Raw genomic sequence first — 23,622 nt, forward strand, 5'->3', positions numbered from 1 at the left:
GGAAGGGAGAATCTGATGAGGAAGAGGCTACCCCAAGGCATGGAAATGCCTCTCCTCACCATGATCTTTGTGCACACTGGCACCATGCCTTTGAAGGTCTCACATCATAACAAACATGAAACTGATTCAAAAAAATAAAAGGGTGAAAATTCCTTAACCTTCAAGTTTCACAAAGTCCCTCCAAGGTAGAGGACTATCTGCTCCCTGCCTGCTACACATATACCTTTTCTTTATATGACCTCATAATATTTATTATAGCTTAGCTGAGAAATGAATCTCCATGTATCCTTGGCTCAACCTACTAAAGACAAACTCTGTCCAAAAATGAGACATCCAGAACAGGCTTTAGAAATAGGATGTAATGAAAAATTGAGAACTTTCTTTAAAAAAAAAAACCAAAATTATTAAATTTTGTTCTATTATGCCAGGAGAGACCTAATTTGCCTGCAGTAGGCTTTCATTGAGTATGCAGACATTTCATATCCCCATCATGCCCCAATAGTACTGCACCTTATACTGTTTCAGATCACCTTGTGAGTATCACCTGGTGAGTCCCCAACCATTTTCATGAGATCAAAGCATTCCCCCACAGCAGAGGCAGGCGCGTCAACAAACAAGCCTGGACTAGGTGAATTTAACCATCTCAGGAGTTGGGTCAGTGCTAACATGCAGCAGAGCAAGGGCTGGGATAGGAGAATAGAAGGCAAGAGACAGGCTCATCACAAAGGTTGTAGGAGAGGTGGATGTGTGTATGGAAAGAAGATGCCGGCTGAATGGTGGGATACGGGGTTGTCTTTTTGTGGTCCCAGAGTCAAGAGAGCGCAAAATCCAGAACATCTGGATTTCAGCTTCAGAGAAATGTCTGTGATTTCAGTACCCTGTAGGGACAGTGAGTAGTGAGCAGAAGTGAAGCCCAGAATAGAAACTGATTCCTCAGCTAGAAGAAGGGATAGATCCACATTGGGCAGTTGTGTTCATGGCTTATGTTGACCCTGGGGGGGACATTCAAGGGTACACCCTCTTTATAGTGGAGGTAATTCTATCCTGACCCTGGTTCACAGAGCCTCTTAACCTAGAGCTCTACTCCTATGTCTGAAGGCCGACTGGCATTCTGACCTCATGGGGATTGAGAGAGGGAGACACGTGAGTTTGTTACTAGAAGTCTGCCTGGAGCTGTAAGTGAAGAGAGGAGTATCTAAACACAGACATAGACTATCTCTCCACCTTGGTTTCTTTTCCTTCTTTTTTTTCCCCTTCCTCTCTCCCTCATTACTTCTTTGTTTTGAGAGGATGCTGAAGACTAATATTAGCAAGGGAAACTGGATATATAAAGATTCTTCTGAGGGGACCTGCAGTACGAAGTCTGATAACACGGAGTGTCTGAAACACTGATAGTGTTCCCAGTTTGCTTGGCATTTCTTGAGATGCTGCCATACTTTTTTAATCCAAAGAGAAGCACATGTTTTGAGATCTCAAGGGGCTGCTTTACAAGGGAAAGAGAAGAGGCAGAATCTGATAAGTAGGAAGGGATGTCCTGGTCAACTATTAGAGGGAAGGTGAGAGTTCATACTTATCAACAGGCAGAAGGAAATGGTTAGAAGATTATGATAATGAGTTCTGTGACTTAACTGAAGACTGTCTTTTATTTTCTGGTCTTAATGGAAAGATAAATGCAGGCTAAGGGAGAAGAAACCCAATTTCTTGGTCAGGGGAAACTGATCTAGAAAAACGCAGGTGGTTGGTCGGGAGACTGCATCTACAGGGCTTTACAGCACTTCGTTTAAGACTCAAATTCTTGTGTGTATAAGGGTTTAAGGAGTTCAGGTGTCCAGGAAGGTTTCCTGGCATGGTAAATTTAGTGTTCGTAATGTGGTTTACAGGCAAATTCCATTTCTGGTAATTGCTCTGCCAGCCCAAATTTCTCCTGCTGTTGAAATGGCTTAAGATATCGCTTCAATTCCTTTTCTCAAAACACAATGCAATAGACTTGCTGACTCAGAACGGCTGTCCTGTTGTGGGCCTGTCCCCAGGGAAAGCTGCATTTCTGAGGTGGAAGAAAGCAATTTTGTGCACAGAAAGCAGCCCACAGCAGCACTTTGGCACGAAATGATGCTGAGCAGAGGAAACCTTTACCACACTATGAGGCCCAGCGCCTGAGTCTTGTGTAAAGTGCATGCCTGTTAGGATCGGGGCGTTCCACGGTCATGTTCACATTGCTAGCTACTCCCGAGTACACAAGTGCTCAGCGGGAGAGGAAAATGAAAGTGAGCGGAAGGTCTGAGAGGAGGCAGCTTATGTTCTGCCTCACTGGTCTCCTGCCCTGGGAGTCCTTTGATCGGAGGGGCTGACCGTGGGTCATGAAGCTACATCAATATCTAGAAGAGAAGGCAGAGCCATCACAAATGATCCTGCAGCCACGTGATTGTATTTGGCTTTTCGGGGTTGATGCAACTACTCCTTAGTTCCATTTCAACCAAAACAAACAAAAAGCTTCATAAGTAAAAGGAGGCTCCTTCTAAGAAAAACAACAGCCCCTAACTTCTCCTACCCAAGAGGTGGAGTCTGTTTTGGCTGGAGGAAGATAAAAAAGAGTGTTTGTCCACTGTGATGTCAGGCCAGGGGAGGGTCCTGCGAGGCAAGCCCCATCTGCTCCTGGTGGAGCAGGGAAAGCCCTGCCTGGTGCCCTTCTCCGGGGATCCTTCTCCTTACTGTGATGAGCCCAGGGAGGAAGTGAAGGGAACGGTGCATTCCACCAGATAAAGAGAGTGATGTGCTTCCCTGAATGGACAGTCGAAACAAGAGGAGCACGGATTAGCCAAGAAAGGCTCTCTTTTTCGTAATGCTTCTGAGATTGGGGAGTTAAGAAGGACACAGTGGCCTGAGGCTGTCTTCTGCCCAGCTCTTACTCTGGGGAGGGGTAAAGCCCAGTCTCATCACATGATGTGATGAGGCCCCGTCAGAGCCTGCTTTGCTAGGAGGAGCAGCCCAGGTCTAAGCTGAGGTATATTTACTGATCACCTTCCAAGTATCATGCCAAACTGACCCTTAAGCACAAGCTGGCTGAGGAAGCTGCCAGACCAAGGGCCCCTCCTCCCAGGAGGTCCTCAGCAAACTCACACTGATGCTCCCATGGAAGCTTCTCATTTCAATCTGTCTGCCTTTCCTCTCTCTCTAGAAGTCTCTACCAGGTGATGTAGGGCCCACCTTGGGTTTATGTGTGCTGCCTGGTCAGGGACTGGCAGAGAGGCCCGCGGGCTCCTGGGCCAGAGTCTAGGTTGACATTCGGCTGTATGTGCTGATACAACTGTAGGACTGTTCCACGTTCTTCTAGACTGGTTGGAAAACAGACTGTGCCTTAAATGGCCCCCACCCCCCTCAGGGATCCCTTATGACCAGCATTTGCAGGGCTAAGGCCTGGCAGAGCACGGGGCCCCAGCAGGAAGGCTGAAACTCTGCTCACACCAGCTGGTGCGCTGGCCAGAGGGGTTAAATGCTTTTAAAATATCACCCTTCCTGGAGCGTCAGGGACCTCTGTGGAGCCTGAGGGACCTCCCTGGCCTACCCTAATGCAGCACCTACTGAGTGGGTGACAGGCTTCCAAGAGACAGGACTGTTGCCCCAACATCACCCATTCATCATCTCTCTGAGTCTCTCCCCTGTGGTCTGGGCTGCTGGACTATGGCTTTGCTCACCCAGACCAGCCCTTGCTGCTGCTGCCACGGCACCCTGACCCCTTGTTCCACTTCAGCTTTTCCCTCCCTCCTTGCCTCCTATCCTTGGCATCCAAGGCTCCTAAACTTAGCCTGTGCTTCTTTGGGGGAAGCAAGCCAGAGGGTAATGCATGAGATGCTGTTGCGGTTGCCCTGATGGCAGTGGTGCTGGCCGGGGAGCAAGAGCTGGTGAGGGAGGAGGTTCCTCTCCTGTGGCCTCCACGACTCCCCAGTTAAGAGCCAGAAAAATCTTCCAGGCTTTTCAGGGCAAGGGGCGTAGACACAGGCCAGCTCCATCCCTCCACGGCTTAGAGAAAAGTGGGAAGGGGCAAGGGGAAGCAAAGCCATCCTCACGTCCCTTCTGCCGTGGGAATAACCCTCTGTGTTCTTGTATTTCCTTTCCCCAGCAAAGAGGCAAAACTATGGCAGTGCCCATCTTGCAAAGGGAAGTAAAGCAATCGGGCACGTTCGACTGGTTTTCCTTGGGTCCTTTCCTTCGTCTTGTCCAATAATGCATGGTGTCCTTCTCTCTTCCTCCTCCCTCTTCCTCCCCCCCCGGGCAGCACTGGCTTCCCAATTCGGTCCTGGTTTTCTCCGTGTGAGAGAAGAGCATGCATCGGAGGGGGGAGCAGCCTCTAGCACTTGTCGTCCTCTTCCGTGTCACTCAGGAGGTCGCTGACAGCCCCACACATCACACCTGGCCCGGGCCCCCCGCGCCTCCGCCGTCGATAGTGCCCATTGGGCATCTGCCAGCTGTGCCGCAGCGGTGGGGCCGAGCCGATGGTGTTGGAGCGGCCCAGGCTGGTGGCCACAGCTGCTTCGAAGGTGAGCGTCTCCTCCTCGCCACAGTCCGAGGCGTGGGAGTCTTCGTGCAGGGCCAGGTAGGGCTCGGAGATGTAGCGCTGTGGGGAGGCGTGCTGACCCTGCTGTACGTGCCGGGAGCTGGAAGACTCTGCCAGGCCGGCCTCAGGGCTCTCCAGGGCTTGGGAGGCCAGAGGAGAGCCACCCTCGCTTCCATCAGCCGGTGGAGACATGCTCCCGGTGTGTCGAATCAGGGAGCTGTAGGAAAGGAGGGGCCGAGGCTTTGGTGGCACGGGCGGGAGCTGCCGGCGACTTCGTCTTGGAGTGCTGGTGTCAGAGATGGAGGGGATGGAGCTCTCACTCAGGGAACCCGTGCCCTGTGCAGTGGGACAGACATGGCATGTTAGACGGGGCTGGGCCTGATCCCTACTTGCGGCCCTGTTACAGCCCCTAACCCTTCTGACAGAGAGCCTGTGGAGTCTGGGCTCTGGGGGAGGGAGGGCTGAGTTGGGGTCCCATCTGCAAGTCCCTTCCCCTAGGAATGCAGGGATTAACTGAGACTGAGGAGTCTCTGCCACATAGGCCAGGGCAGGTCCATTTAAACTGCAGCTGAGGCCTGAGACTCTGCACTTCTAACAAGCTCCCAGGTGCCGGACCATGCGACAAACCCTTCAAGTAGCGAAGATCTGGAAGCTCTATGTATGTTACAAGTGGCTCACCAAAGAAAGCCTTGGGACTTTTCAGAAAGACCACTTACAGGAAAGGTGAATGAATGCTCTAGGGTTGGTGTCTGGGAAATCCTTCTTGGGAAGTGGATCTGAAGGAATGGCAAACACCTTCCCTCCTCTTCACTTTTGCCTTCGCGTCTTCAGTGGCTTGCTGATGTTAACTCACCCACATGACCAGCTGCTTCCTCAGACCTTACGTGACCTGCTCACCTATTTATTCCCAAGGGTCCCTGAGCCCAGTGCCAGTAAACGGACTTTCTGGAAGGTGTTTCTCAAGGTAGGTGTGACCCATGAGCCACCTGCTCAGAAACTCTTGGGGAAAAAGGGGTCCTTTCAACTGCAGACTTATGGGTTTCCCTTTCTAGCTGGTCTCACTACTGAAGTAGAATGCTTTAGGCCCCAAGGCTATGCTTTGGTGATTATGTTCTGCACTGAAATTTGAAAGCCACTACTCTAGAAGAAAGTTCTCCACTGCCTCTAAAATTCTCTATTAGCCCCTCCTCCTCCCCTCTGCTCACTGCTGTTGACTGGATCTCCCATCTGGGCTCTGACACCCATGGTAGGGCTGGGAGGAGGAGAGCAGGGCTAGAGCATGTTTTCACATAGCTCGGGTAGTTGTTTTTTAGGCAAAGGATGGTGTTTCAACAATAGTCTGGAAGAAGAAGGTGGTCTTCTTGCGATGGCTGGAAGCTAGGTCAGTAAGGTTGAACTGATCCAACTTATAAATCCTGTGCTGAGGGATGAATCACCATTCTAACTAATACTTAGGATCATGTAATTGGTCAAAGAAATTTTTCTGGCTAAAGGTGATCTTTTCCTCCTAAATCTGGCTGAGACATTCATGCACGTATTTGTTGGGACTTTGTACCTCTGGGTTCTGAGGACTGAGATGGAATGACTTCTCAATACCATTGTCTTTCTTGGGGGAACTATCTGGTTTTCTGTGAATTCCTATCCTTTGTAAGTACACAAGCATGAGTAGCTAACTTCTGCGCACAATGGATATAGTTTCCTGTGAAACCAAGGTCTGTGTGGGTGCCCATATTTTGCACCTAATGTTAACAGACCACTCCTCCCTATCTTTCTAGAGGCTCTACTTCCTCTCCATGCTCACCTGTCTGTTGGGGGTCTGTGACCTGCCCTCGCTGGGAGACCTGGACTCATGGCGCTCGGGGGACTCCCAGTCAGCCTGGGTCCCTCGCTCCTCTGAGTTGCAGCGGGAGACATCGGGAGAGAGAAGATGCTTTCGCTCTTTTGACCGTCCCCGCTCTCTGCCCCCTGAGCGGTGGGTGTCAGACTTGTGGCCTGGGAGAGAAGACAAAAGCATCTGATCACAACTCTACCCATACTGGCCTCTGAACATAAAGAGATGTCATATAGCCTGGGACTGAGCCCCTAAAGAACCCCAGCTTCTCCAGGCATGTCAGAGGCAGGAGGGAAAGGTTGGAAAACTACCCTTTGTGAAGAGGTAAGTGTGCAGACACATAGGCCAAAGGATGCAATTGGTTCTCTTCTGCTTCTGTTAACCCTAGACACAATTAAGATAGAATCTTTGCCAACACCCTGGCCCAGGAATTCTCTACGTCCTAAACATGGGTGTGTAACTTTTGGGGGGCAAGATGGCACCAGTAGAAGGGATGGAGGTCAAAGGGTTTCAGTCCCATTGAGGGCTTCTAGTCCCATTTCTGTGAATTACTGGCCCTATGCTACAGGCATGTCACTGCTTTTTAATATCTGTTTCCTCATCTAGCAAAACAGCGTTTGAAGTAGACTAATGATTTGCTAATGATTGTTATCAGTATGACCCTTTTCCTTAAAACAAAACAAAAAAACACACACAAAAAACAAAAAATGAAACTCAAATACCTAAAACAATTCCAGGTAACACTATCGAAGTTGAAGTGGAGTTGGAGGTGAGAGCCCAGACCCTGCCAGGAATATATTAGAGGCCCCCTAGCAAACCCCAGGGGTTTTGCAGAAGGACATTTGAAAATCTCAATTTTTTTTATTATTGAAATATAACTGAAATACAAGGTTAAATTAGTTTCAGGTATACAACATAATTGCTTTAATAACGCTATACATTTTAATGATTTCTATAGCCCTACTCTGAAAGAAAGAAATTTCAGCCTTTATGATGAATATAGAGGACTTCATTTTGGGATAAGTCACAAAGGGAAGCCACTTCTGGTCATGAGTGTTCTTCCTTCCCTCACTCTCCTCAACCTGCATCCTTATCTGAATCCTGTTCCAGTGATTTTCAGTTCTTGCCAGAATTGGTCGTCAGGGCGGGAGCCTGAAAAGAGGTGAACAGTGAAGACCCCTTCACCTGAGTCAGAATTCAGGCGATGAGCTGACAGTCTCAGGGAGGAGTGGTAACTCCGGCGACGTGACTTGTAGGTGTTTTCACTGCTTCTCTCCATAGAGAATTCCTCCAACCATGAGGAATTTGAACGCTTATCCCGAATGGTGGAAAATGAGCGTCTCATGGAGCTAGGGTCTGTCACCACCTGGAAACGTGAACCCCCCCCCAGAGGAACACAAAATCTGGATTAATTACTGGAAGGTTCTAAAATTAGGGAAGAAGTGAGATAGAAATTATTGAACATTGCAAAGCATAACTTCCCTTGAATCCCTCTTGCTCAGACCTGAGCTGAAGGAGGCTGTTCCAGAAAGTGTCTTATGCTATATTAACACAGATATTGAGACTTAACTAGGGTCTTTTCTTCGTGCTCAGGAAAGCAAGCAGCTGAGTATACAGGGTAAGCTTCCCATACAGCCATTTACCAGAAGAACTCAGCCAGGACCTGCAGTGAACCTTGGAATATGTGAAGGCAATTGTCAAAAAAAGTCTGCACCACACAAGAAGCACAGCTTTGCCTTTTATTATTTCCCCTCGCCAGAGAAGGCCCTGCCATGTAGCCTGAGAGCTTAGGAGAGCCTGTCACTGGGCAGCATCTAAGATTGAACTGCTCTCTATCATGGGTTCCATCCTAGTCCCACCTTAAACTCTGGCATTTTTGATTTGCCACAGATGTTAAAACAGATCCACAAAAACTTCTTGTCTCTGTCAAAACTTGATGTGAGACAGACAGACAGAAAAAAAGAAGCCAGGAAAACAGACAAATGAGGCGTGGCCTGCACTGGTTAGGACAGACAGTCCTGACACAGAGCTGTGTGTGTACGTAATTGCATATGTGCTGGGGGAACCAGGAAAGGAGAAAAGGAAAAATACACAGGGAAAATCCTGTAAAATATTTCTTGCATGGCTGGTTGAGTCTTGAGAATGTTGATCCCATCCAGAAGGAGTTATACCATTTTGCTGGCTAGACTGTTATGGTTAGGGCTTCCTTGAAAACACACTGTGGAGGAGTAGGCTCTATTAAAGATGGCCCATGAGCCAGATTTTTCTTGTAGGGAAGGGATGGGGGCAAGTCAAGAGCTCACCTGATAATATCAGATGTTTTTTTCATAACCCACCAATTCAATACAGCCCAGGATGCCACTGCATAGGGTAGGTGGTGATAGCTTTTTACCTGGGGATCCACAGTCAGGCGTGGCATAGAGGATGCCCTCCCAGATCCCGTATGCTCCTGGGTGTCCGAAGGAAGGTAGATGCCATGGTTAGAGGACTGCACGCTTTTTAATTCACTAACCTCTGGCTCCTGGAAATAAACACACAGCCACGCTTGTGGGACTTGGTTCCATCTCATTGCTTCTCACCTCCAGTGGATGATTCTGCCTCCTCCATAACAAAAATGGCTTTTAGAAGACAGACTTGCATCTTTATGGTCTCAGTTGTATGTGTATATATGTGTCCATTTATGTATGTACATGTGGTATACCAGATGTCCCAAACAGAAAGCTCTACCTGGGATTAAAAGGTAAAGATTACCTTTCCTAGTCTAGTATTTATCACTTTTATTTACTACTAAGCAATGTTTCAGATTGTATAGCTCTGTAAAGTATTATGAGTCATAATACTTCTTAGATATGTGAAGTCTACTTTTTGAGAGTTGGTAGCGTTGGCTTCCTCAGATTAAAAGAATAAGCCTATTTATCAACTAAATAGAAATTACTGGGGGCGCCTGGGTGGCTCAGTCAGTTAAGCGTCCAACTCTTGGTTTTGGCTCAGGTCATGATCTCACGGTTCGTGAGTTTGAGCCCCGCTTCAGGCTCTGAGCTGTTGGTAGGGAGCCTGCTTCAGATTCCCTCTCTCTCAGGCCCTCCCCTGCTTGTACTCTCTTTCTCTCTCAAAATAAATAGATAAAATTAAGAAAAATAAACAAATAGAAATTCCTACTCTAAGGAAAGTCACCAATTTCTGGTGTCAAATATATCATCTCAAACCTTAAGACATGATTTTGTTAGCTGAGAGCTTTCCTAAGATTGAAACCATTTGAAAAATGTGGTAGGTGATGCTGTCAGGGATGCTCTAAACTAGCAGAGTCCGATATAATCCAAACTACCTATGTAATTTTAAATTTCCTAGTAACTACATTTAAAAGAGTAGTTTTATCAAACAGTGTGTTTTATTTAATCCAATATATCCAAATATTCTCATGTCAACATGTAATCAATCTAAAAAATGAAGATATTTCACTTTTTTTTTTTTTTTTTTTTTTTTTGCACCAAGTCTACCTATCGCACATCTCAGTCTGGACTAGTACATTTCAAATGTTCACCTGCCACATGTGGGTAGTGGCTGTTATACTGGGCTGTGCCACTCTAGAGAATTAGAGATTTCCAATCCACCCTTCTAAGTCTCTGTGCAACTTTTTTCCTGGCTAAAGAATGTTAGTTTGGCAAATGTACGTGATCTATACAGATAGCTACTGTCATTGCATAAAGGGTAGGGCTGCCTTGGAAATGTTTACATGGCCACCAAAGAGACCTAGAAATATCCTGGACATCTGGAGATTATAAACCAGAAAAAAAAAGCTATTTTATATTTAGGAAATTATACCTTAACAACCTAGTTGTCTGAATAGGGCACTGCTGAAGGAAGCGTGCCCAAGACCCTGTGGCTGGGTGGTTACTGGGGTGAATGGGAGGACTGCCTTCCTAGGACATGTGATACGTGCACTTGAGGGAATTATAGTGTTTGTAGTACATGCTTTATAAAGCACACAGGTCCGACTTGAAACAGACGTGGTAACAACACTACAGGCTGTGGGGTGTGAGAGGTAGTGTTAAGACACACGCACAAATCATGGCCACGCCTCTGGACGTGGAGCAGGGGGCCCCAAGGGATGGGCAGGAGTACACAGTGGTGAGAGTATAGCATGGGCTGACACCTGAACTGAATTACAGACACCAGCACTGACAATGAGATGAACACATATCCAAAAAGTCCTGGCACTACGGCTCAGCCCTGGGGAACCCACAGAAATAATGATGTAATAAAGAAAGCCTCCTTGTGAAAGAAAGGACACATTATTGAGATTTTCCTAGCCAGATGCATCATGAGGCAGACAAGCTGTAAAATGCTGAGAGGCACTTTTAAGAATCAAACTATCTGTACCAATTAGTCCATGGTACTAAATTCCTCACAAAGAAAGGCAGGAAATTCGTTCAAGGCTTCCTGCCTACCTTACCAAGAACACCTAAGGCACTCATACCATGCGAGGGTCTGGTCTAGCTGTCTCCCAAACACAGCGACGCAGAATTCCCTGTCTCTGCAGTCACTGGAGACGGAATCACCCATTTGAGCTACCAAAGGGTTTTGCCCTGCTCTGAGGGTACTCATGCCAGCAGACATGCACTCCATAAACAGATCAGTCCCACATTTCACCCACATCATCCATCTAGGATGGCTCTGAGGTGCACGGTAGCAGTGGAGAGGGGTCAGGAGAGAAGGGGAGAGAAAAAACAGATGAATTATAATCAAAATGGCATAGAACTTACTATAAGCTGTCTATATGGACTTTTGCAAATGTTGGGTTTTGTCTTTTTCTTCCCAGGCCAATGAACACTTGGGGTTTAATTCTAAGCTCAGGAAGGAACCTGATCTGATGACTCCTGAACTAAGGATAATGGTAAAGTCTATTATCATTGGAAATCACATGTTAGCTTTGTATTAGCAAAATCTAAAGGTCAGTGTGCCCCCTCTTCTCCAAGCTTAAACTTGACTCAAGAGGTTTCTCAGGAATTTTATCATTTATGCTAATAAAAAACTATAGGCTTGGGGCACCTGGGTGGCTCATGTGCTTAAGCGTCCCACTTTGGCTCAGGTCATGACCTCACACATGAGGGTTTGAGCCCCGCATCAGGCTCTGTGCTGACAGCTCAGAGCCTGAAGCCTGCTTTGGATTCTGTGTCTCCATCTCTCTTGTCCTTACCCCGTTTTCGCTCTCTCAAACATTAAAACAAAAACAAAACTCTAGGCTTATGGGAAGGATTTTAGGGACCTCTTAGAATGTACTTGGCTGGTAGAATTGTGACCCAAAGGGACACACAGAAAAGAGGTAAGAGATTGTTCTGTAACTCTTGGCTGACAGCCGGTCACTCACATGTGCTCCCGAGTGATCCAGGAGCAGGGTGTCTCCCAAGGGCTGGTGTAGGGTATTCCTGTGTTCCCAGAAGCAGTACCTGGCTACACTAAGCTGTCCATTTGGTGCCATTGATTCTGACGGTCCATCCTAAGGCCCCATATCCAAGGCAAGATTTTGATTCTTGCTTCTACATTTGCTGCCTACAGGCATAAGTTAAGAAGGTTTGGCCTGAAGCAGTGTAAGTTCCTGCAGTAGGTAAGGCGCCTCTGGGATTGTAAAATCTGCAGAGGAAGCATTTGTCACAGAACATCAAAAATTCAGCTATGAAAGGAGAGACAGCAGGAAACTCCTGGGGTAACTAACTGGCAGGACTATTGGAAAGGGTTTTCCTGATAAACCATAGCTATGAAATAAAATTTGGAAATGAGAATGGGAGGGATCAGGAAACCAAGGAAAGATTTTTGAGGTCATGTAACTCATTCATTCACCAGAGACTGCTGTTCCTGAAACTGTCCATCATCGGCTGGGTCCATACAAGCCAACTGGAATATTTCCTGGGGGGAGAGCGGACTCATCGAAGGGTATCCACTACGGCCACTCCTGAAAAGCAATGGCAAAGTAGGAGGTAATGTGTACATGAGAGAAAAAGAGAGAAAGCCATGTCATAGGCACCACTATTAATTCCCACCCCAGACAAGACTTCCTTCCCACCAAGGGTAACACCCTTTAAAACTGGCTGGCTTGTAAGCCTGGTAACTGACAGGCAGCTGGACCCTAGAATAAAAAAGTGAAAAAAAAAAAAAAAAAAAAGCATTGGAAAGGAGAAACTGGAGAAACCACTGTTTTCAACCTGTGTTGGGAACCATTCAGTATTCTGCTGGTGACTGGTGTATCTGTGACAAATGACATTATTTGTCACACTCAGCCATATGGAAGACCAATGCTGGATTGCAAACCTGTTTCTGCTCAGTTTCTCCCTTCAGCAGAAAAAAAATGCCATAGTTTAAACAGCGAACAATTTGTTTAAATATTAAGCAGTCATGGTCTTTTAAAAAATTTCCTCCAGTTTCAGTAGAAATATGGTTTTATTGTGCCAACATCCCTGGCCAAACTAAACAATTCAATGCTATGAACATTTATTGAAGGACGACTGTGCCAGACATAGTATCTGTTGGTTTATGAACGTGTGGAGTGATCTCAGAGGTGCTGGTGAGGAGGTGGTAACTTCTGGGTTGATGGCTATGTAGGGGGATGCTTGAGTGGTGATGAGGTAAGAGGCCTCTGAATGAAAGGTATGGACAGCTGTCCCTGTGTGCCTGATATTAAACCACTGTTGGGTACCTGTGGACACTCTTAGCCAATGGGATCCACGGGGCAGGTTAGGAGAAAAAGAGATAGCCAGTCTTTCCTGAGAAGATAGCTGCTGTAAAATAACAGGTGCCCTCTGACCTACTCAAGGATGCAGAGTGGGCTTCCTGATCGTGGGAAGAAGGTCAGGGGCTGGGCCACAGCTCTGAGTAATGGTGGAGCTACGAGGAAGAGCCCTTTCATGGTTGAGTCTACTGTACTCATGAATGCATCCACTGGAAAATTTGAGGCATAAACAAGGGGTTCCAGTTACTTGAAAATAATCCATAGGCACAATCTTACCTTGACTTGGATCACAAGGAGAGATCTGAAGAGCAGAGAGTCATCCCCCCTGTCTGGCCCCTTGCTGCCGGGAGGAGGTTTGCTGAATTTTCACAACTGATACAGAGTGATCTGATATTTAAATGACCTGCTTACATGTTACTCATCTTACTCAGCGTGTCTTCTCCTGAGAACCACTAGGAGTAGGATAGGCACTGCTGTATGAGGAATCACAGAATCCCTAATAGGTAGAGAGGACCCTTGGAATCACTGAACAACCTCAGAGTTGACTAACTTCAACCGAGAATTGGCTTCCTACTTTAAAAACCTTGTCTGTCTTCTCATCGTTAGGATAAAGTCTGGAACATGGCTGCTCATGATCTAGTTCCTGTTTTTCCAGCTTCCTCTTGCCCTTCACCCCCCGCTCCTGAATTTCATGCTCTTAAGTTCACTGAATGTGCCCACCCGGCTTCTTTCTGCCTCAAGATGTTAATACAGGCTGTTCCCAGAGAACAGAATGCTTCTCTCCAACTCCTCTGCCCTCCACAAACTCTGTTCATGTTACTTTGAGTTCATCCTTCAAAATTCACTTTGTTAAGTAAATGCTCTCTGATCTCTCCCTCTGCTGGAACTGGCAGGTACCCTTTTCACATGGACTCAGATTCTGCCACGCTGTTTTCTTCCTATACAAATGACTGAAAATGACAGCTTTTCTTCTTTCCAATAATTGTGTTTCATGACTGGCTTCCCACCAGGTGTAAGCTCAGTAAGGGCAGAAGGTACGGAGGGACCAATGTCCCCCTTTCAGGACATGTGCCAACATCGATCCCAAAGGCTCATGCCAGAAACTTGGGGGTCATCTTTTATTTTTCCCCCTCCTTTACTCCCTGAGGCAAATCAATCACCAACTCCCATCCAGTCTCCCTACTGATAATATTTCAAGTCTTTGCATCTTTCCCCATCTCCCTCTTGTTAGTCTAAGGAACAGTCATTAATAATTTACACAATTGCAGTCACATACCAAAAGCAGTACTGTCTCTCAAACTCCTCCCCTCTGATCCAAGCCCACACTGGATTCAAGAATGATCTTTGAAAAGTTCAAGTCTGATCATGTCACACTGATGAGTAAAACCCCACTCCCGTATCCCATTTATAATGCTCCCATGTGCTGGCCCCAGTGGAGTTCGTCACCTGCTGCCTCACTGCGCTCTCTGTGCTCCAGCCAGCCATCAGGCTCCTGAAGCTTATCACCTTCTCCCTTCTCTTGAAGAACATGCCTCTGAGTCTCATTTAAACATTACTTCCGCAGAGAGACTTCCCTGACCCCCCGACCAGGTGTGCTGCTTCCCTCCTGTGGTATTCCAATAGGCGACCCTTCTCCATTTGAACTTTCATCACTTTTGTAAATTTCTTTTTCAGGATTTGTCTCCATAGGGACTGTGATCATGTTGACTGCTAAATACTTAGTGCCTGAGCCAGCTTTTCCATCATATTGGGTTTTAATAAATATTGGTCAAATCAATGAGTAAATGAATCAATAAACAGAGAGAAGTTGGACTGATGCCATATGGGAGTTATGTAGAGCAAAATGTTTCGGTGAGAGAGGTCTAGGTAGAGGGGTGGCCTCCTTTCTAAGCCAAGGACTCTTGAAAAATGCTGCACACCCTTCCACTGGGAAGGTTCCACTGCTCCAGGCATACCTCCTTCCCTCACAGATCAAAGATAAACATCTGCCGGTTTTGTGTAGACAGGAGAATCCATACCTTGCTACCTCATCACATCAAATATTTGTAAAAATGAGGAATTGCCTTGGTCATGGTGTTGGTCCTTTGCTTCTCTTGTAAATGTGTTGGATTATGACCTCTGAAATCAATGTTTTTCAAAAACAGGCGTCCAACACCACAGGCAGAAAGGAACTCATGGTGAGAGACTCCAAATAGCTTTCATTCCCCTGATGATTCCTAAAGTCATGATATTTAGTCATTATTGGCTCCATGAGAACCAGGACTGGGTTAAACCCAACAACAAAACCTCATTTACATGGGGTAGAGGAATTTCTGCCCTTTGGGTACTTGTACATGCTTGTTGAGGAGAGAAAAACCATGTTATAATGAGATAGGGATGGTATAATAAAGCATTTATGACTAACAAGTAGGGGCTAAGGCTTGTAACTCAGAAGAGTTGACAAATTCCTTAATTGAGGTTTTGTTTCTGCTTCCAATATACACATCTTTTTTTTTTTTTTTTTTGTGCCTGATCTAAGGTTGCTTTTGTTCATTACAGATAGCACCGTAGTGGGAATACTCTAGAGGTTAGGAACAACAAACTTAAATTCCAGTTCAGCTTCGGCAGCTAATTTAATGTCCAATTTCTTATTTGTTTGAATGATGACACTAACTTATGCCCTTTTTCCTTTGCCCATTCCCAGTGCTGTCTCTTGAGCTGGCCACAATACCAAATATGCATTGTCTGCCTTTTATTACCCCTGCTGAATAACCATTTTAAAATAAAAATTGTAATGGGGCACCTGGGTGGCTCAGTCGGTCAGGTGTCCAACTTCCTTTGTGAGTTTGGGCCCCACATCGGGCTCAGCGCTGACAGCTTGGATCCTGCTTCAGATTCTGTGTCTCCCTCTCTGCCCCTCCCCCACTTGCACTCTGTCTCTTTCTATCAAAAATAAACATTAAAAAAATTAAATACATAAATAAAAATAAAAAACGTCTTCACCTCAGAGAAAGGGTCATTTGGCTCAGACTATTATTTCTGGGGCATTTCTGGGCCTGCACAATGGCATGGGTGACAGGATGCAAACAGGGCAGCTGTGGACCCATTGGTTATACTCACAAGCCTGAGACAGGGTCCTGCTGGAGATAAGGCAGGGCTTTGGCATTAGCAATGATCTCCTGAGGCAGAGATGAAGGCTCCATGCGCTGGAACATGGGTGCGTTTTTCTGTGTTAAAAGTAGGAAGGAGGAAAAAGGAACTCATATGACCCTGGGGTGTGTTGGTGGAGTGGGGAATACAATTCACTTGGGTAAGATAGGAACATGCCTGATACTCTGATCCACTGGGTTTCTAATCCCCACAACTAGAAAGTTCCTGGACACTGCACCCCTACCTCTGCTTCTAAGCACTTGCAGGGCACTGTGCCCCAGCTATGCATAGGCCCGTCCCTATAGGGAGTCCTGTGACTCCTCACGGCCCACCCACCTCCCATACTGTCAGTGACCCTCACCTGTTCCTCCAGCTGCTGCCTCTGCTTCTTCACCTTACTCTGTTTATAGTAGTCCATGATCATCATTGCTGCATAGATTTTGCCCACAGTCAGGTCAGAGGCTAAAAACACAAATGTGGCATGGAAGGGAACAGGGAGAAGACAGGTGGCAGAGAGTGAGGATACCTCACAAGCTTCCCCATTCTTTGAACCAGGTTTGCTCCCTCAGCCATCCACCTAGCCAGTATTTATTGAGAGCTCCACATGCACCAGACCCTGAGGATACAAAGTGACTAGGTTGCACATCTATCTTTGGGAGCTTCCATAGCCACCCAGTGAGAGTAGGGGTACTGATGAGAAACCACAGTAAGTAGGCATCACCTCCACTGGTCTAAATTTCCATGCCTAAGTAACGGCACCCTATTCCCACCTGCATGAGGGTTTGCTGAACAGTATTATGGGTAGGGAGAGAGCTATGCACCCAAGAAGTTTCACCCACAACTACAGTGACCTATCTTGAGAAAATGTTTTCAATTCATGCCAAAGGGATTAAGGAGTGGGAGATTTGGGTTTCCTAAGAATAAAAGAGCAACCTTCCCTTATCTCCTTGATCACTCAGTGTCCTAAAAGATGTGGCCTTGGTATGCTGAGCTCAAAGTGACAACGACACCCAGGAGGAGACCCACACCTTTGGGCATGGGCACGAGCAGATCTAGCATCTTCTGGGATAGGTGAGGCCAGATGGCCAGGGTCTCCTTTTGTAGTTCTGAGTCTAGCTGCTGTCTGTCTGCACCACCTAGAATAAAATAAACTTCAGTAAATAAAAAAGACATACAAATAACCAGTACCGAGGGAGCAGGTGGGGGGAGGAGCTGAATCAGCATGGCACCTCATAGTCTCAGAGGAAATCTTGGCACTTCGTGATAGTGGATCTTGTAATACCACGTCTTTCTGCTGAAGAAGCAGAACACATTTTGGCTCCCATTTTTAGTGACTCAGGGATATCCTGCCACAAGATCTGAGGCCCCAAGACCAAGATCAGCTTCCTCATTCATTTGAAATACCTCCCAGGTGCTTAATATATCAGAGGGAAAGATGAAAAGAGCCACAAGGAACCTCCCCTGCCTCATTATACATACATCCATTCTTCTGGCAACTCTGACTCCATAGTCTGAGTGACCTGATTTTAAGAAGGATTTGGATCAGGCAAGAGCAGGAAGGCTGGATGCCCATCTGGAAGTAATAAACCTTTTTTCTCCTAAATCACTGAACCGGAAATCAAGAAGAGCAAAGAACGGCCCTGATGGTATCTGCCACAAACCTTCCAGAGCATTAGAGATACCACATAAGAAACAAAAAGAACAAAATTAAAACTCATTTGTTCAATAAACAAATATTTCTAAGATGCCTACTATGTACCATTCACTGAAGACCACATCCTGGTAAAGCTGAAAGGAGCCTTAGAGATTGTCAGACCAGTCATTTATTTTCCAGGAAGAAATGGCAGACATTATAGTGATTGGGTCAGAGGTGAAACTAGACCCTGATAGTTGATTTTCAGATCACGACATTGTCAGATGGATGCAATGTTCAAACAGCTCTGTCCTGTGCCACCTTGGGTGAGTCGTTCCAGAGTCCCATTTTCCTTTCCTGGCTTACCTTTGGCGATTTTGATGTCCAGTGCTGTCCGTATCAGAGCCATGAGTGTGGAGGTGAAGTGGACTGTCATGTCCTCAGCTACTGGCATATTCATCAGGACCAACCTCTGTGCGAAAGAGAGAAAAGAAAGAGCAGGAGGGAAAAAAATATCGAAAGAAACCTTGGTGAGAAGAGAAGAAAAGTGTGGAGGTCAATGCTGAGACAAAAAAGAAGGGCAAGGATTCCCCATCCCCGGTCCCACCTCCTCTCCCTGCTTCTCACTTATGGCTCATTTGCTGCTGTTTAGTTCCCCCCACCCCCCCCCCCCCGAGAATGTTGCCAAATTCCAAAAGAAGGAGGACTAATCATTCTTGAGGACTCCTCCATGGTCCTAAGAATGTCTTTAATAGGGATGGAAAGTGATTTCTAAAAGAAATGGCTCAGAGAAAGGAGTCAGCTCTGGGAGGTGGCTCCATTCCCTGATGCAAGGCTGCTCTCTCTTTCCCCTTGTCCCATGGATACCCCCAAAACTCACATGGAAAGGTAGTGATGGGAGAGATTTTGCTTTGCTTATCTGTTGAAATATGCATCCTGATGCCCCCCTTTTTGAGTCTTTAAAAGGTGAAATTTGCCAGCACGTGATTGAACATGCATAAGTCCAACTTATCCAAAGGTGGATGAGGTGGAGCAGGATGGAAAAGGAGGAGAGTGCAAACAGGGTACAGGGGAAGAAAGCTGGGAACAGCAGAGGAGAGAGAATGAGAGAAGGGTGACCAAGGCAGGAGCAGAGTGGGCAGGCCTTGTTCCCCTCACCCAAAAGAAGGGATCAAACTGAAATGGCCAAATCCACTTTCCAGAGAGTATATTGCTTTTGGAATCCTTTAACTTTTCCTCCAGTCCCCACGCCCCTTCAACCCGCCAAGCTTCATCCCCGACATTCAAAAAACTCAAGGCCACATTCTACCACCTGGTACTTTGGGATGTGGCCATCATGAGCAAAAAGGATGCCAGCCCATAAGCTGCACATGAAGAGCCATGTACTGGGCCCTCAAGGGCCCTGTTCCAAGGAGATGCTCTCTGGAGCTGTACAAGTTGGAGGCAGCAGCAGCAGCAGGTCCTCTGGCAGAACCACCAGCCTAGCAGGGAGGGACATGTCTCTTCCCAAGGCAGGATCTCTAATGCTCCAGTGGAACATCTGGCCTAATGTGATTCTACAGACATGATGTCTTAGAGTGTAAAGTCAGTTTCTTGTTTGTATCTGAGTTCCATCTCTCTCCCACTTCCTTAAGCTTCTAGAGAAGTGGCCACATTGCTGTGGTATATTCCTAGATGAAAGAGCTCCAGAGTTCTGGGTCAGTCTAAACACCAAACAGTAACTATTACTAATGGGTGGAGGAAAAAAAATCAGGCCCCAAAGCTCTGTGTACCCTAATGGCGGGTGACTTCCAATGTATGCTGCTGCTCTGAGCAAGCCATGGGGAATCCACCCATAACTCCAGGGCCAGCCCCCAAATCAGTCATGCCAATAATGCAAATCTAATGCTGAGTGCAACTTGTGCCCAATGTCACCTTTTCCCTTGTACTGACAAGAGAACCGGGCAGCTGGGCTGGTGGGGGAAGGGGCCTGGATCCTTCATCATGTATCCTAGAAGTCGCGTTCTTCTTTTTTTCTAATACCTAGAAGGAACCATGTCACAGTTCCTTCCTCTATCAAAGAAGAAGACATGCATTAAGGGTTTGCCTCTCTCCTAAAAATGAACCATGTTTAGACAAATTTCTGCATCATTTCCTCAGCTTATCTGATTGGAGGTTTTTTCTAGGCTCTGATAGCAGTTTTGCTGTTCGCTTCCTTCTTGCCCATATATGCTATCCTGCAGGCCACCACTCTGCCTCCTCTGAGCAAACACGCTACTTAACACTTCCTTTCTAGTCATCTGCTCACAAGAAGCCACACGCTTGGAGACACGCAGAAGAACACATAACAAGCCCCACGGTGAAGACTCTTGCCAATCATTCCTCATATTGTTTCGGGACTCCATACTTCCAGGAACCTTCCTTGCCCTTTGACCTCATCATTCCTTTTCCCCTTGGTTCCCTCCTCCGCCTCCCCGGCCCAGCTTCCTCCCCATGTTCTGGCCTCCCTCCTGTTGGTCTCTAGCCCAGAACAAAGGAAGGGGTGGTCTACCTTATATGCCACTTTGGAGGGACATCTCTTGCCGAGGCCTAGCGGTGGTGACATGAGAGTCAGCATTTCATACATCTCAGTGTAATGGATGCGGCCACTGCTCATGGAGGGGTGGTAAGTGGAGACGGGGTGGGTGGGCAGGGCAGGGAAGGAAGTGAGGAGAAGGATGCAGACCAGGAGGAAAGGAGAACAGGCATTCCCAGAGAGCCAAAACAAAACAAACAAAATAATACAGAGAACAGGAGAAGAGAAACAAAACAAAATGGACAAACAGAAAAAGAATAGGAAACCTGTTAATCGAGGCAAATCGTACACGGGACTCCATCCTGGTGCGGATTTATATCACGCCCCACACAGACCCGGGAACGTTGGTGGCAGCCTCTGGTCCCCGTGACTCTGCTGCGTAGTCATGGGGACGCGTTTTCTCCTCGTGGTCGATTGTTACCTACTTCGCTACTCACTCTAGCCATCCTCCATACAACACAAGCCTGTTTTCAATTCCCAGGGCTGTGTGCGAGCGGTATAAAACGGATAGACGGTGCTCCAGCCACGGGTTAGGATTTCTGGCCCCAGCTGGGGCGGGGCCCCGACCTGCATGTCAGGCCCTTCTCCTCCTCTGAACCCACAGGCGGAACATCGTGTATCCCCCTCTGTGGTGTGTGTGCGAAAGGAGGCGGCAACTTGCACTGAAAGTGGCGCGCTGCTTTTCGGAGCCGGCCGGTTGCTTCCACCTGGCTCTGCGGGGAAGAGTGCTCTCTACTCCGGGCATGCCCCAGGGCAATGGCATGCTGGGGACAGAAGAAACCAAACCAGGAGGAGGAAGAGCATCTTGCATGCCATGCTGCCCTCCCGGCTCTCCCCACATGCGGCTGCAGGTTTCACCGGGGCGGAGTTTAAAGAGTCTCAGCAGAGGCAGCTGTTTGGCCTCCTGAGTACAGGAATCACTGTGTCACCACCCCACGCCAGCTCCTTCCCATTGCCCTGGCTGGCATCTTCCTGGGCCTAAGTCTTCTGCCAGCTGCCGGACCGAGCTACGCCCAGAGAGCCCACCCTTCTCTCCTGCGGCACCAGGAGATGCTTCCTTAGCTAGCGGGTTTGGCCTCGGACGGTGGCTTGGCAGAGCCGCTCCTGTTCCAGTTCCCAGGGTCTGGCAGAGTTGAAGAGGGGGTCCTATGTGCCCCTGAGCAATGTCCTTGGTCTCACAAACAAGCAGTGATGTCGCAGTTATGACAGGCCCCCTCGATCCCCTCAACGCTACACATAAGACCCCTAAGGCAAGAAATCTGCTCGGGAGCCTCCGCTGCCCTGCAGAGACCTTCACAGACCCCCTGAGCTACTGCATTCTTCTACACACCCCAAGTCTACCCTCGCTTACCACTCTCACCTCCTGCCCTGATTCATTATGGTTTCTCCCCTCCTTTCTGTCCTCAGGCTTTTACAGTCCTTTCTGACCAAACTATCCAGGGGCTGGAGAATGGGCAAAGGTAGGGACAACTAGAATCACATTTTGCTAAATTGCACATGGGAGGATGCTGCTGCTTTTCACCAAAAGGAGGTTCTCTGTTCTCCAGTGAAGATGTCTGCATTCTCTGGAGGACGGGAGGTCCTTCTGGTGAAATCTACAGATTAAGATGGAGTGGGGAGAGGGAGAGAGACAGTGTGTGTGTGTGTGTGTGTGTGTGTGTGTGTGTGTGTGTGTGTGTGTGTTTGTGTGTGTGTACACATGACTGAGTGTGTGCATGTGCAGAAAAGTGAGAGAGGTCAAATCGGCCTTCCATATCAAGTCCTTTTTTCTGTCTTCCCCCCAAAATGTGCCCTTCTTCCTTCTGTAACAGCTGCTGGTTCTGGGAGTGTTTGGACCTCTTTAAACTCAAAGGAAAGCAACATGAAGGTTCCCTCATGTGGCGCAGCGGTGGTGGAGCAGAACGGAGAGGTGGGTTCGAAGTGGCACCCCACCGCCGGTCATGGCTGGGGACTGGGAGGCAAACCTTGCAAGCCACCCTGTAGGGGCAGTTCTCTCCCAGGCCCAGAGGCGGCGAGATCACCCGCACTAATTTGTACATATCCTTATACGGGATCCTGCCGCTGTAAAGGAAGCACAGGTGGGTTAATAGGACACTCAGAGAAGGGTGGGGAAGACAGGACAGTTTAGCCATGATGTTGAGGGCTGGAAGAGGGAGAGCAGCTTTTTCCCTCCGGCCTGGTAAAACCCAACCAGGAGAGACGGAGAGCAGTGAGCCTCAGAGAACCATCACCTTGCTGAACTGCACTGCCCCCAATTTTCTAAGGAAATCAGAACCCGTCCAGTGCCCAGAGGGGCTGCTGCATGACCAAGAGCACCCAGAGACACCTATCTGGCCCACACTTCGTCAGATGCAGAAAATGGACTCTGGCTCGAGCCAGGCCTTGAAGAGCACAGCCTGAGAGTTCACACAAATGCCTCTGACAGCTGTCAAGAGCAGATGCCAGGCTGCCGTGAAGTGGACTGCCCAACTGTTTGCTTTTCGCAGACATTGATTACAGTCAGTTACTCAGACCCGCTTGTCAGGGGCAGTGGGAAGTCAGCATCTTTCCGCAGACTGTGAGAGACAAATTTCCCATTAGGCTAATTAGCAAGGAGCTCAGTTGGCACAAGGGAATTTGCAAAGGGCTTTGCTTCTCTTGGTGGCATATTGTTCCCGAGTTCAGCTTGGGCGAGCTCTGCTCCCTCGGTGGGAGCCCGCGTGGATCTGTGCTGGGAGAGCAGCCTGGGAGGGAGCCGTGGACACTCTCCCTCCGGCTCTGCTCCTGCTGGCCAGCCCACAGGCAGCCTGGTCAGATCCAGCCAGAATTCCAGGAACAAGGTGACCTATCTCGCCAACCTTCTTTCACAAGGGCCTGCTAGAGAGTCCTGGCTTTCCGTGAGAAGGACAGAATCAACAACTGATTCCTTTTCAGCAACTACAGCATCTGCTCTTTCAGAGACCACAACAAGGAAGCAACATCCCAGTATGGACCACGGTTTCCACTGGAAATTATAAACACACATGTTCACCTCTGAGCATCCAGTCCTTGACAGCAGCCACGTGAGGCTTTGCCCCAGCTTTACTCGTTCCAGCCTTTTTTTGATTTTGGTGTTAATTCCTCCTCTTTTTCTAAATAACAGCTCATCGGTACTTCAAGTCTCTTGATTCTTGAGAGGAAGTTCATTTAACCATTTGCTCTTTGTTTCTTACTGAGATTG

General features: G+C 47.7%; 1 protein-coding gene across 2 annotated transcripts in view; it reads right to left on the reverse strand.

The window, feature by feature from the left end:
* Positions 1 to 260: 260 nt before the first annotated feature.
* The window catches only part of CACNA1E (calcium voltage-gated channel subunit alpha1 E), a 309,331-nt gene continuing 285,969 nt past the window's right edge, over positions 261 to 23,622 (reverse strand). The window contains exons 39-48 of one of the 2 annotated variants that reach the window (XM_042976069.1): positions 20,400 to 20,496; positions 18,236 to 18,341; positions 17,265 to 17,372; positions 16,598 to 16,698; positions 16,207 to 16,313; positions 12,222 to 12,333; positions 8,776 to 8,904; positions 7,569 to 7,749; positions 6,354 to 6,544; positions 261 to 4,888 (exon numbers count right to left, since the gene is read on the reverse strand). In XM_042976069.1, the coding sequence (XP_042832003.1) occupies positions 4,346 to 4,888; positions 6,354 to 6,544; positions 7,569 to 7,749; positions 8,776 to 8,904; positions 12,222 to 12,333; positions 16,207 to 16,313; positions 16,598 to 16,698; positions 17,265 to 17,372; positions 18,236 to 18,341; positions 20,400 to 20,496 (1,675 nt within the window). In that variant the 3' untranslated portion in view covers positions 261 to 4,345. The remainder of the gene's footprint in view (positions 4,889 to 6,353; positions 6,545 to 7,568; positions 7,750 to 8,775; positions 8,905 to 12,221; positions 12,334 to 16,206; positions 16,314 to 16,597; positions 16,699 to 17,264; positions 17,373 to 18,235; positions 18,342 to 20,399; positions 20,497 to 23,622) is intronic. The other variant, XM_042976070.1, reaches the window with a different exon arrangement.

Source organism: Panthera tigris, chromosome F3, assembly GCF_018350195.1.
Source record: "Panthera tigris isolate Pti1 chromosome F3, P.tigris_Pti1_mat1.1, whole genome shotgun sequence".
NCBI classification, from domain to species: domain Eukaryota; kingdom Metazoa; phylum Chordata; class Mammalia; order Carnivora; family Felidae; genus Panthera; species Panthera tigris.